At 36.5% G+C, this 13,395-nt stretch overlaps 1 protein-coding gene across 1 annotated transcript in view; it reads left to right on the top strand.

Annotated features, from left to right (window-relative positions):
• Positions 1–457: 457 nt before the first annotated feature.
• Positions 458–13,395, top strand: part of SH2D1A (SH2 domain containing 1A) — a 33,247-nt gene continuing 20,309 nt past the window's right edge. Inside the window, exon 1 of the mRNA XM_036270943.1 lies at positions 458–696. Within this exon, the coding sequence (XP_036126836.1) occupies positions 560–696 (137 nt within the window). The 5' untranslated portion in view covers positions 458–559. The remainder of the gene's footprint in view (positions 697–13,395) is intronic.

Raw genomic sequence — 13,395 nt, forward strand, 5'->3', positions numbered from 1 at the left:
AGTTTCTGTATTTTAGTCTCAGAGCTTTCGATCCTTTCATTCTCTGTCAGTGAGTTTCTGCCCCACATAATGGGTGTATACAACTTGCCTCTATCGTCAATCCCTTGGGGGACTAATTAAGCTCAGTCATCCCTGGTGACCCCTGGGCAAACTGCAAGGACAGAAGTATTACCAAGCATGTCTGTGTGTGCACGTTGATAGTAAAACACAAATCTTGCAAGGATATTCTTCCAATTGCCCTGTGTGGGGCTGGTGGGTACAAGGCAGGGAGGGAATCAAACCCAGTGACAATAACCAAGCTGCTAAACTGCTGAGCTGGTTTTAATTGAAGTGTGAGAAGGAGGTTCTAAGGCAGGTAGGCAACATCCTGTTGTTTGGGCGCTCTTCTCTTTTTTTTTTGCACATCTGGCTTAACTGGGACTCAGGTGGCTGACTGGTACTTGATTGCAGCAGCAACAGCAGCAACAGCAGCAGCAGCAGCAGCAGCAACAGCAGCAGCAGCAGCAGCATCTCCTTTCTCCTGGTCCATACTTCAAACTGTACAAGAGTTTATCAGGCCATGGATGCGGTGGCTGTGTATCATGGCAAAATCAGCCGGGAAACAGGGGAAAAGCTCCTACTTGCCACTGGTCTGGATGGCAGCTATTTGCTGAGGGACAGTGAGAGTGTCCCAGGCGCATACTGCCTATGTGTACTGTGAGTACGTCATGGTGGCTGGGTCCGGGGCTTGTAGAGGGTGGGCACGGGCAGTAGGCACAGGTGGCAGGGGCAGGCAATGTGCAGGCAGCAGGAGCTCATCCAGACCTCCTCCACCCACCCACCTGACGGCCTCTTGGGCTTCCTTAAGTCCAGCCCAGGGCCATGGTGTACCATGCTTTGGCTTAGGCCCCTCACTGTGGATTTCACTTCCTGGGCCTCCCAAACTCCATAAAGGCCTCCCCAGGATCTTTCGGTACAGCTTCAGAGAATGCCCTTTTGAGTGGGGAAATGAAGTCTGGAATGTACCTTTGCTCTGAGAAAGACCCAAGATCCCGATTTATGACTTCCCTTTTGACCCCTAGTAGACTCCAGCAAGGTAGAGCACTGAGATAGAGGAGCAGCCAGATTTGGAGCCATCAGCTCCTGAGAGAAGTAAAGACTTTTCTCCCCAGCTCTCTATAAAGGTATCATCCCAAAAGAAGACCATCAAATTCAGGGAAAGGAAGCAGACTAGAAATTAAATAATTATTTTGAGAATGCAATGCCAATTCAGTAGGATGCTGAGAGGAGTATGTTTGTGAGTAAAACTGCCTCTCTGGATCTGCTTATTCAGCTTCCTTTAGAAGAGTTGTGTATGGGGCAGGACCCTTTCTTGATAAAAGCTAGGACAGACAGTAGTTGTAAAGGACATGAGGGGAAAACACCCTTGTTATGAATCAGCTTTGCCCTTTACCTAGGCACGTCTATGTCTAATGCCCCATTTTGAATGAGATACAACTTTTGCTTTGCTCCAGGGCTCCAGAGTCATGCAGATCTGAGACCTAATCCTGTGCTGGTCTAATGCTAGGTTTGTGACTTCAGCAGGTTAGCTTCTTAGTCCTCAGTTTTCTTATCCATAGAACAAGTATAATTACTACCTACCTCATAGAATTGTGAGGATTAAAGGACATAATACAAGTAAAAAATTGAGCACTGGAGCTGAGACATACTAAATATTCTATAAATGTAAGCTATCATTACTATTATATACTTTTCAGTCAATTCTTTCCCTATCCATGGGCATTTCTAAGGAAGTGCGTAGCTCAATTAATTTTTGTCAGCAAAATAAAAACACTTATGAAAACACCAGCTCTGCACAGTAGGTTCTAGATAGAAACAAAATGAGGGGAAATGCTTGAAATTTAATTTTGCTACCTAATGATACACTGCAAGGTTTTAAAGTACCTTCTGGGTCAGTGAAGAAAGATTATACTGAGGCTGGTAATAGAAGATTTTCATTTTTTGTTTGTTTATTTATTTATTGGTCAACACATGTTTTTGGCAATTCTCAGGCCATGCTAAATGCATTTATTATAAACGCTTCAAGGGAAATACATGGGAGCTATTTATTCTCTTGTGCTCAGATATTTATGTTTTGCTTATATTACTGTTTTTTTCCAAGTGGAAACTGGGGAAGGTCAATAAAAGCCAAGTATTCTTAGGCTCAGTTATTATCAAAAGAATATGGAAGAGTGAGTAGACCGAGAAAGGGTCTTCTTTAACGAAGCTGACATAATGGGCCCCTTAACCTAGAGCTAAAAAAATAAAGTACAAAAAAAAAAAAAAAAAAAAGGTAGAGGAGGGAGAGTAGGGGACAGAGCAAGATGCACATAAGACTTCAACCACACTAGCCTCTTTGTTGTTTCTCAAGCTTGCCAAGCACACTCCCCACCTAGGGTCCTTGCACTTATTGTTCCTTTTGCCTCTTGACTACCCTATATAAAATAAGTGACTTCTCCTATCCCTGTTACACTGTCTCTCTTTATTTTTCTTCAAGAATCTGTAAACTACCTGACATTTGCTTGTTTACTTATTTATTGCTGGGTTCTCCTTCTAAACTTCTGTGAGGGTAAGCACATTGTTTCCTGCACTAGCAACACAGCCTGGCAAGTAAAAGGCATTATGAGGCACATGATGGACATGCAATATATATGTTTGAATTAATGAATGAACTGTCAAAGCAAATACTGCTCTTTACTGCAAAGAGCTTTGGTCTGATGTCAGGAGGCCAGTGTGTGGAACTTCTGGGGAAGTGACTCAACTTCTCTGGGTCCTGGTTTCTATATTTATAAAATAAGAATAGTAACATTTTTCCTGCTTTCTGCATAAGATTGCTGTTTGTAAAATATGCAAGAGACATGGACAACTTTAACCTTTTGCACATGTAGGCCAGGATCATATAAAGAATTAATTTAGGCAGGTGGGAATTTCTCAAACATTTAAGTTTTCACCCAAAGTGAATTTCGCATAAATACGATTTTTATGACTCTTAGTTTTCCATGCAAACTTCCTTATGAAGTAGCAAAAAAGAGTAGGAAAATTTGGATTCTCCTGAGCATCTTTTAATGGGCACATTGGGTCCTCCAAGTCTTAGAAGGTGACTGCCAGACTGTGCTGCAGAGGAAAGATACAAGAATACATTGCCTTTTGTGAGAGCTTCTCAATGATTTTGAGCCATGGATCCTTTTTGATAAACATAAACCTTTCATTCTCCCATTGTACTACTATGCTGTAGTAACAAAATTACATTTAATTTTGAAATAAACCATGCACTCATTTTAAACCAAAACATGTATGCTTATGATGTGCAGTAGAAATAACCATGTAAAGTGTTATATACACACGAGCAAGGTGTAGCTAACAAATGGTCAGTGATTATAGAGTTTGCTCAGAATAGGTTCTCATTCTATCTTCTGTTAACTCCCATTTTCCAAGAAGGTTTGGTTGACCTTTAGTTTCTATATTTTTATTGTAGGAATACAACACTGCATATGCCTTCAAACTGTAAACTGTACTTTAAAACTATGCTTACTCCTTTCCTCAGTTCTAGACCCTCAGTCATGGCCTTCAGATACATCCTTTTTCCTGTTCAATTTTGGAAAATTAAATATCATAAAGTGGTAAGGATGTTTTCTATTTATAGGATTGCTCATCTACATTTAAAGTGAGAAGTTATTCTTTAGCTATTTTTAATAAATAAATCTAGATTTTCATTCAGTAAGTCTATTAAAAATTATTCCTAATAATCTACTCATATTATAGAAAATTTGAAAAATGTAGATAATGGAAATGAGAAAAAAACCATCCACAGTTTTATAACCTAAAGACAATTATTATTGAAAATTAAATTGATGTTCTTTTATATTTTAATTTAAAATTGCTATGTAAATGCACATGTGCTCTTACATTAATTATATTCTGATGAGTTTTCCACTTACTATGAAAAAAAACCCATTCATATATAATGTTCTTACAAAGGATTTTCAAACATTATTTTTAATGGCTGCATGATAGTCCAGCAAGTGAGTGTACTATATTTTCCTTAACCACACATCTATTTTTAGATATTTGAATAATTCCTTTTTTGGTTATTATAAATTCCATTGTGATTCATATTTCAGTCCTTAAAGTTTTATTTGCATTTTTGATTAGTTCTTTATAATAAATTTAAGACATGCAATTTCTGCCCTGGCCGGTTTGGCTCAGCGGTTAGAGCGTCGGCCTGCGGTCCTGAGAGACCCGGGTTCGGTTCCCGCTAAGGGCACGTACCTCGGTTGCAGTTTGTCCCCGGCCCTGGTTGGGTTGTGCGGGTGGCAGCCACTCGATGTGTTCCTTTCGCATCGATGTTTCTCTCTCTCTCTGTTCCTCTCTCTCCCTCCCACTCTACCTGAACAAAAAAAAATGGAAAAATGTCCTCGGGTGAGGATAAAAAAAAAAAAAAAAAGACATGCAATTTCTAAGTCAGAAAACATGAACAGCTTAGGATTCTTGATGCATATGTGATCAAATATTTTTTCCTAAATGATTTTTCCAATTCATAGATATGCTCACCAATAATGCATGGCAGTGTTCATTTCACTACAACGTCCCTAGAAATGGGAATTTTTAAAAAATTCTCCTTGAAATTTGGTGTTTCACACTTTGTTTCATATTTCTTTGATTAGTCTTGAGTGTCTTTTATATAATTGGTAAGCTGCTGTAGTTCTTCATGAATTAGCTCTTTGTGTACTTTGCCTACTTAATCATTTGGATTTCACTATTTTTCTTAACACATTATGGGTTTTTATATACTAATCCTTGATCTTTTGAAAGCATCTTTTAACTCAGTTTGGTGTTTGCCATTAATTTTCTTTGACACACAAAACATTAACATTTTTAGTAGTCAAATTTGTCACCCATTTTCTCTGTTTGATTTCTTTCTTTGCTTCCCAGCTTAGACAGTTCTTTGTCCTCCAGAGGTGTCATGAAAGTTCACTTCAGTTTCTGTTATAAATTTATGGTTTGTTTAGTTTATGTTTAACTCTTTAATTCAATTTAGAATTTTATTTTAATGTGAAGAAAAAATGTAATTTGATTTTGTTTTGAAATAGCTAACAATGTTCTCAATATAATTTGTAAATAGAACTTCCATTCCCCATTGATTTATTAGCCTCTTTTAGCATATATTAAATTCTTACATATAATAATTATTGTTTTGCAACTTTCTATTTAGCTCAATTGAATTTTTTATTCTTGTATTACCATCACTATAACATTGTAGGGACAGAAAAATAAATTTTCCTTCTGTCCTAAATTATTCTATTACATATGTACATACAGGGTTTCATAAGAACATGAGATCTGAGGACACACTGGGCGTTTACATGCCATTCTGGACTAAGGAGGGAGGGGCAGGAGTCTGGGGCTTCAAAGGGAAAGTAAACAATTCACAGGTAGATGAGAAACAGCAAACATGAGGTAAACAAATTCTTGCCTAGCTACCCAGAAACAATGAGAAACAGAGGGGAATCTAACAGACATTGCTTGGATCCTCCCTGTCTGCCACAGTTTATAAGTGCTAAAGTAAATATGTAAAGATTCCCTTCCTGAAGCACGTTTTTTTGTATCTGAATTCCCTTATGCAAACAAGGAGGAGGTAAAAAACAAAACAAAAACACTTCTTGAGTTTGTTGGGTTTTATTTTTAGCTAGAATTAATTTGTATGGCAGGATGGCACCATCTGGGGAGACCCCTTTTGTACTCCTACAAAATCATAATGTTTTAATACATTAAACATTTATTTGCTATTCTTATCTGTTAGTTATTCAAGATGAAATCTAGAATAATCTTGTTAAATTTCAAAAATCCCATCGGGATTACATTAAACTCATTAATAAATTAAGGAGGAATTGTCATCTTTGAAGAATTTAGTCTTCCCACCCCAAAACATGACATGTCTCTCCATGTATTAATTTCTCATTTACATTCATCAATAAAGATTTGTAGTTTTCTTCCTATAGGGCTTGCACATTTTTGTTAAGTTTATTTCTAGTTATCATGTATATGAATATGTATTTATTATTTTGTTTCTATTGTAATGAAATATTTTCCACTATATTTTCTGTTGCATAGGAAAACTATTGACCTTATGTGTTTTCCTTATATTCACTCAGTATACAAAATGCTCTTATTAATGAAAATAGTTTTTATTTTATTTTATTCCTTTTGGTTTTCGAGGTCTAACAAGGTTCTTTTCACTAAGGCACATATGAGCTCTCATTTTTCTTCCCTTCTCACCCTTAAGGGAAATTCCTAACTAACCACTGGGATAGTTTGAAGGTGATAAGAGAAAAACTAATTTATAGTATTTAAAATCATTAGTTAAAATATTTTTTTCTTTATTGATTTTAGAGAGAGAAGAACGGAGAGGGAGAGAGAAATAGAAACTTTGATGTGAGAGAACATCGATTGGCCGCCTCCTGCATGCTCTCTACTGGGGATTTGGCCCACAACCTGAGCATGTGCCTGACCAGGAATTGAGCCAGCGACCTCTTGGTACATGGGTCGATGCTCAATCACTGAGCCACACCAGCCCGGCTAAAATAACTTGTTTGAAGAAATAGTTTATTTTCATAATTAGCATCCTTCTGTACATATCTAACTTTGCTACTTCTCTGATGGAAGATTTGAAAGAAAAATGCTATTATATTCTTTAATTTCATGACACATAATGAAGATATTTGACATAAATATCTTTAGATAAAAGGATAATTATATTTTTGTCCTTTAAGATTTATAGGGTGAGTGGGAATAAAGTGCCTGTCAAACAATTTTGCTGGAGAAATGGGGAAAGGAACAGTGACAAAATAAAGTTTCAACTAATCAGTTGTAACAGAGAGGAACAGTAAGGTAAATAACTTGAAAGAAAGAAATTGTAACTTAACACAGTTTTTTAATATAATTGGATATGTGCTTTGGTGTCACCACCAGAATTATTTTGAATTATCTGAGTACAATCCATTAATGGCAGAATAAGACTGAGGGCCAGCCTAGGATTAAATTTGCAACATATAAGTCAACAAATGGACAATTCACAGGCCACTAAATCAAGTGATGATTCTGGTTGACAATATAAAATGGAAGTGGCAATATTTGTCTGAAGATGTCATTTAGCTTAAGGAAAGGGGATGTCTGGGTTAACCTCTTTTGGGGTCTCCCCTCCTGGCATCTTCCCTTCAGTCCCCTTCTTCTCCCTTTCCCTCAGTGTACACCTCCAGCCTAAAGGCCAAGCAGACTTTCTGTGTTTTTGGATTCATTTTAGGGCCAATTTGTTAATTCATTACCTCTGATATGAGAGAGAACCCAGATTTTCTAGCCAGATTCTCTGGATATGGATTCCTATTCTGGTCTTTAAGTAGCTATTTTACCTTGGGCAAGTTATTTAAACTTATTTGTAAAGTGAACATGTTGTAGATGTTTGTTACTATAAATAAAAAAAACTATAAATAATTGCAATACAAAGTTAGATTATCATAGGAGTACATAAGTAGAATGTTATATGGGAGTTCAGGAGAAGAAATATTTATTATCATGACTCATTGAAATGGTATTACATAGTTTTACCATCAAACTTGAAACAGAATGACTTTTTTTTTATCCTCACCCGAGGACATTTTTGCATTTATCTTCAGATAGAGTGAGGGGGGGGATAGAGAGAGAAATATGGATGTAAGAGAGACACATCGACTGGTTACCACCCACATGACCCCTACTGGGACTGGGGACGAACTATAACCGAGGTATGTGCCCTTAGCGGGAACCGAACCTGGGACTTTCTGGTCTCCAGTCCGATGCTCTAACCACTGGAAAAACCGGCCAGGGTGAAACTGAATGAATGACTTTTGACAGTTTTGAAAATTCAAATTCATCCTTAAAGAATGAAGATTGGGCCATAAAAAATTCAGAAACTTATCAGATCAGAGTATAGTTTCAATAATGATGACTTTGTATAGGATACTATTCCTCTGGCTATGTAAGTTCTGAAATATTTGTTAAAAAATTAGTCACATTTTAATTATACCTTGAACTTTGCACATAGCATTAGTTTGTATAGACATAGACAGCATGGATATTAACTTGCTTTATTTGCAGTGTCATAAAGAAGTCAGATATGTCTAAACTTTTTCTTTTGTGTAGTCCTTGAAGTGGAATAAAGAAGAATAGATGTGGTTTTGTCTGTTCTAAACCAAGCTCTGTCCATGACGCTGACCCCTTGAGAAAATAAGAAAATAAGCCAAGTTGCTTTCTCCTTGTTCATTTCTAACCAGACATGTTTTTAAGGTTTAGGGACCACTTTTGAGGGGGGAAAAGGGAAAATTTTAATATCAGCAGGGACCAAATCAACATATCCTTTATAATGTTTAAAATGCAAAATATTACTTAAGAAAATGAACTGGCAACAGCAAAAATCTCTACTGTTTTCTACCAATTATTCATTTTCTACATATTTTTCATGATAAATTCAAATTCCAGGCTTGTTTAACAAGTCTGACAAATGGTTTGATGGAGGAAGAAAGTTAAGATTGCACTACATTCTTGGTTTACTTGTATTGATGCAAGAAGTCACAGGAAAGCTAATCCTAAAGGGATGAAACAGTTTTTAAAAATGAATGATATTTTTCTGATTTGTGATTTGCATAGGCTAAATTTGTAAAACTCCAAATGGTAATTTTGCTTTTTTTCTTTTTCTTTTTTCCCCTTTGTTTTGCTCCATGAAAATCTCTAGTAAAAGGCAAAAGATTTATACTATCTGAAGAGAAATCAGAGTATGCTTCTTTTTCTTTAAAAAAAGTTATGAGTCACTTATGCAACTTTGAAGGGAAAATTAACATCCAAGGATAAATTTATATTACTTCAAATTCACTTCTAGTTTTATACATACAGGAACAGACAGTTTTGAACAGTTGCAATCAGAGTGTCATCTCCTTGTGTCCACTTTTTTTTCACATACAGTCATTTTATATCAACATAGTCCATGTGCTTAAATTTTTTTAAAAAAATATAGGACTCTAATACCTTTGAGTTTTGGTATAATTTTGAACCATTCTTTCTGCTACCATTTTCTTATTTTAAGTAACATTTCTTATTTAGGTATACTTAGGTTAATTCCATCTTTTTTAAATTATTTAAAAATTTTTTTTTATTCTCACCTGAGGACATTTTTGCATTTTATCTTCAGTTAGAGCGGGAGAGAGAGAGGGAGGAAGAGAGAGAGAAACATCGATGTGAGAGAGACACATCAACTGGTTGACACCTGCACGATTGCAACCGGGGCCAGGGACAAACTGCAACCGAGGTACGTACCCTTAGTGGGAACCAAACCCAGGACTCTCTGGCCTGTGGGCCAATGCTCTAAACGCTGAACCAAACTGGTCAGGGCTAATTCCATCTTTTTAAAATATTAAAATAGAACTACTATGAAAATCTTTGTCAAATTGCTTTTGCCTTTTGATTTCTTAGAGTGTATGAAGATGAGCAAGGTCATTAGGTAAAAAAATATGAACAATTTTATAGCTCTTGTTATGTTTGTGTATAATTTGCTAGAACAGTGATTTTTTTTTTAGTGGACAGGGAGAGAGTATGTGTAGTTTGAAAAAATCCATATTCAATATTTTAGTTGCATTTTATATTACAAATATAACACCTACAGAAAACAAAACTATGAAATCTTGGGGAAGAGAGAGTAAATGCTTCAGTAACACTGCTCTAAGAACTGAAACAATTGAAAAAACCTTCAGCTTATACTTAAAGTTACATTTTTAATGCATAGACTGAGTGATTCTGGGGCAGATGACACAGATGTATCCTGGATGAGTGAAAGAAGCCAGCTTGATTTTCGGGTAATTGGCATCAATATTCCCAGTGAGGTGTGGGTATTTTATTTGCATGTTAGTCACTTTATTGTTCTTAGAGAAATTCTGGAAATCTTGTTAAAATGCAGATTCTGATTCAGTAGTTCTGGGGTAAGGGCCTGAGATTCTGCATTTCTAACAAGCTCCCAGCTGATGCTGATAGTATTACCCTGGGAATGTAATTTGAATTGAACTGTTTTAGATCTCTTCTATCCATGACATATTACAGTGAAAATTGACTATAGGGGACCCCTACTTGGTCAGTTACTTCAGCGACTTGAAAGAGGAAGAGATAAACTATTGGTTTATCTGAGGGGTAAAAGCATTTTGCTCATTCAGAAATTTAAGGGTTTGGGGAGAAGGAAATTGTTAATATTAGATGGGTTAATCATGAGAAGTTTATGTGTCACTGACACCAGGTTGTTCAGAGACTGAAGGAAGTAGGGACTTTTGAAGTGGTACTCAGGTTCCTGCTGCTTAACTGAAAGTGAGATAAGATCAGATTCGTTAGGAAACAATTTTCAAAACAGACTCATTTATTTTGAGTAAATGAGGCTGAATGATAGTAGGAAGATAGATTCATTGTATTTTTTAGAGACCCACAGTTTTAGAAAGTGGAAAACCAGTTACTTAGAATTTTGCTTTCATTATCGCTGATTTTAAATAATGCTTTTCCACATCACCTTTAATAGTACTGAATTATTGCCATTAATTGCTTCCCTGTTTCTATTTCCATTTTGCTGTGTGACTTTAACAAAATCATTTCAGCCCTGGCCGGTTTGGCTCAGCGGTTGGAGCGTCAGCCTGCAGACCAGAGAATCCCGGGTTCAGTTCCCACTAGGGGCACATACCCACAACAACAAAAAAAGAAAATTATTTTAAGCCTTACGTTTGAGCTCCCATGGTGAAAAATGGAAATCAAAGTTCTTACTTTGTTCCCTGTAGAGTGCTTACTGAAATCAGTGGGCTTTGAGGTAGATTTCAATTGCTTAAAAAAAAAAAAAAACTAAGGACTTTAACAATGCAATATTTAATTTGTTTGGCATATTATACACATGCATATATCGACCTATTTTATACAAGAGCTAAATATTCTGGCAAACCTTCATAACAAAAATGAAACATTTTCTATAATTACACCCGAAATTAAATTGTTTTTTTTTGGTTTTACAAATTGAATGAACCTGATTAGAGTGTTTGGCTGGGTATTTTTGTTGTTGTTGTTGTTGTTGATTTGTCCTTTAGGTAATTGGTGCTGATAGATATTGATTAAATATATAGTGATTTAATCCAGATATTGAAAGATTTATTTCTAATGGGGGTTAGTGGCAAGTGAGGTCAGTTCCTCAAGGATGACCCTCTGTTTAGAATGCTCTAGAATCATCTGGTATTATTTTTTTTAATACCAGAGGAGATATATATATATATATATATATATATATATATATATATATATATATATATTTTAGATAGAGTGCGAGGGAGGGAGAGAGAAAAACATGCATGTGAAAGAGACACATCAATTGGTTGCCTCCCACACTACCCTGTCTGGGGTTGGGGATAAAACCTTCAACCCAACCTGCCCTTGACCAGAAATCGAACCCTTGACTCTTTGGTCCATGGGAAGACACTCTTACCGCAAAACCAAACTGGTCAGGGCTTTTCTTTTAAGTTTAAACACATTTACTTTTATCTGAATTCAGCACATATTTTAATCAATGATCTATATTGCCCCAAATTTGTGCCTAAGAATAATGATCAGAAGATATCTTAAACTCTGTTGATCCAGATTTAGATTCATAATTTGAAATAATTTGGCAAAAAGTTTACTTTACATTTATATTAAGTAAAATTTATTAGGCAGATTAAATAGCATTACTGTATATACTAAAATGTAATAAATAATCTCTCTCTATATATATTATAGTGTGGGTATCAAGACCTGGAACTCTAGGGTCAAATAGGCCTGATTCTAAACTTTTGCTGCTTGATCTTTAGTGTGGCTTTGGTTACTTACCTTCTCAAAGTCTCAGTTTCCTCATCTATAAAATGAATTTTACAATATAAAGCTCATAAGATTGTAGTGGGGTCCAAAAGAGATAATGCATATACTATAAACTATATCATGTCTCCATCAAATTCATATTTGAAGCCCTAACTCCCAGTGTGGCTATATTTGGAGAAAGGGAATTTAGGAAGTAAGTAAGGTTAAATGAGGTCATAAGGGTGGGACCCTGATCCAAGAGGATGGGTGGTCTTATAAAAAGAAGAAGATAAATTTCTCTCCATGGATGCACACAAAGAAGAGGTCACTTGAACACACAGCAAGAAGGTGGCTGCCTTCAAGTCAAGAGAAGAAGCCTTTGAATGAAACCTATGTTGCAGGCACTTTGACCTAGGACTTCCAGCTTCCAGAGCTTTGAGAAACTAAATTTCTTTAGTTTATGCCATTTGCTATGGCAGCCTAAGCAGACTAATACAGACTTTGGTACCAAGAAGTACAGTGCTGCTGTAACAAACACCTAAAAATGTGGAAGTGGCTTTGGAAATGGGCAATTGGTAGAGACTAGAGGAGTTTGGAGGTGCATGCTAAGAAAAGTCTATATTGCTGTGAACACAATGTGAAAAGTCATTCTTATGAGGTCTCTCTCAGATGGAAATAAGGAACATGTTATTGAAAACTGGAGGAAAGGGCATCCTTGTTATAAATGGCAAAGAACTTAGCTGAACTGTGTCCTAGTATTTTGTAGAAGGTAGAACTCACAAATTAGATATTTAGCAGGAGAAATTTCTAAGCAAAGTGTTGAAGGAGTGCCTTGGTTACTCCTGACTGTTTATAGTAAAATGCAAAGAGAGAGAGATAAATTCCAGAAAGAATTGATAAGCAAAACAAAATCAGAACTTAAAGATTTGGAAGATTTTTAGCTTACCCATATGGTACAAATTGAGGAAACTTCTGGAGAGAACACCAAGGGTGTGGCCCGATAATTACTCTTCAAGGAGATTACCCATAACTTTAGCCATCTCAGCAGAAGCCAGGAATAGTTTGGATCAAAGCTTCAGCGACACTGTCAGTTTGGACCAAAGGGAATAGGACAGGACAACAGAGCAATTTGGCTAAAAACGTGCTTTATTTCTCAAGAAAAGGAAGAATGGTCCTGAAGGTGATTCAGAGATCATCGGGGATATCATTCCCACCACAGGCCCAGAGTGCACAAGTCTAGCAGGGCAAGTCGACTTCCACCTAAGTTTCAAAGGCGGGATCAGAACCCAACAAAACAGAATGGGCAGGGCTGCTCCCCAGAGCTGTGGGGGTGACAGTGCCACCCAGTGTGCCTGGCAGGTAGAGTATCAACCCAAAGAAGATTATTCTCAAGCATTGAGATCTAATGAAATTGGCCTTATGAGGGTTTAGACTGGCTTGGGATCTGTCACCCTTTTCTCTTTATTTCTTCCTTTTGGAATAGGGATGTCTGTTCTATGGCTA

The sequence above is a fragment of the Molossus molossus genome, unplaced genomic scaffold, assembly GCF_014108415.1.
Source record: "Molossus molossus isolate mMolMol1 unplaced genomic scaffold, mMolMol1.p scaffold_m16_p_2, whole genome shotgun sequence".
Classification (NCBI taxonomy): Eukaryota; Metazoa; Chordata; class Mammalia; order Chiroptera; family Molossidae; genus Molossus; species Molossus molossus.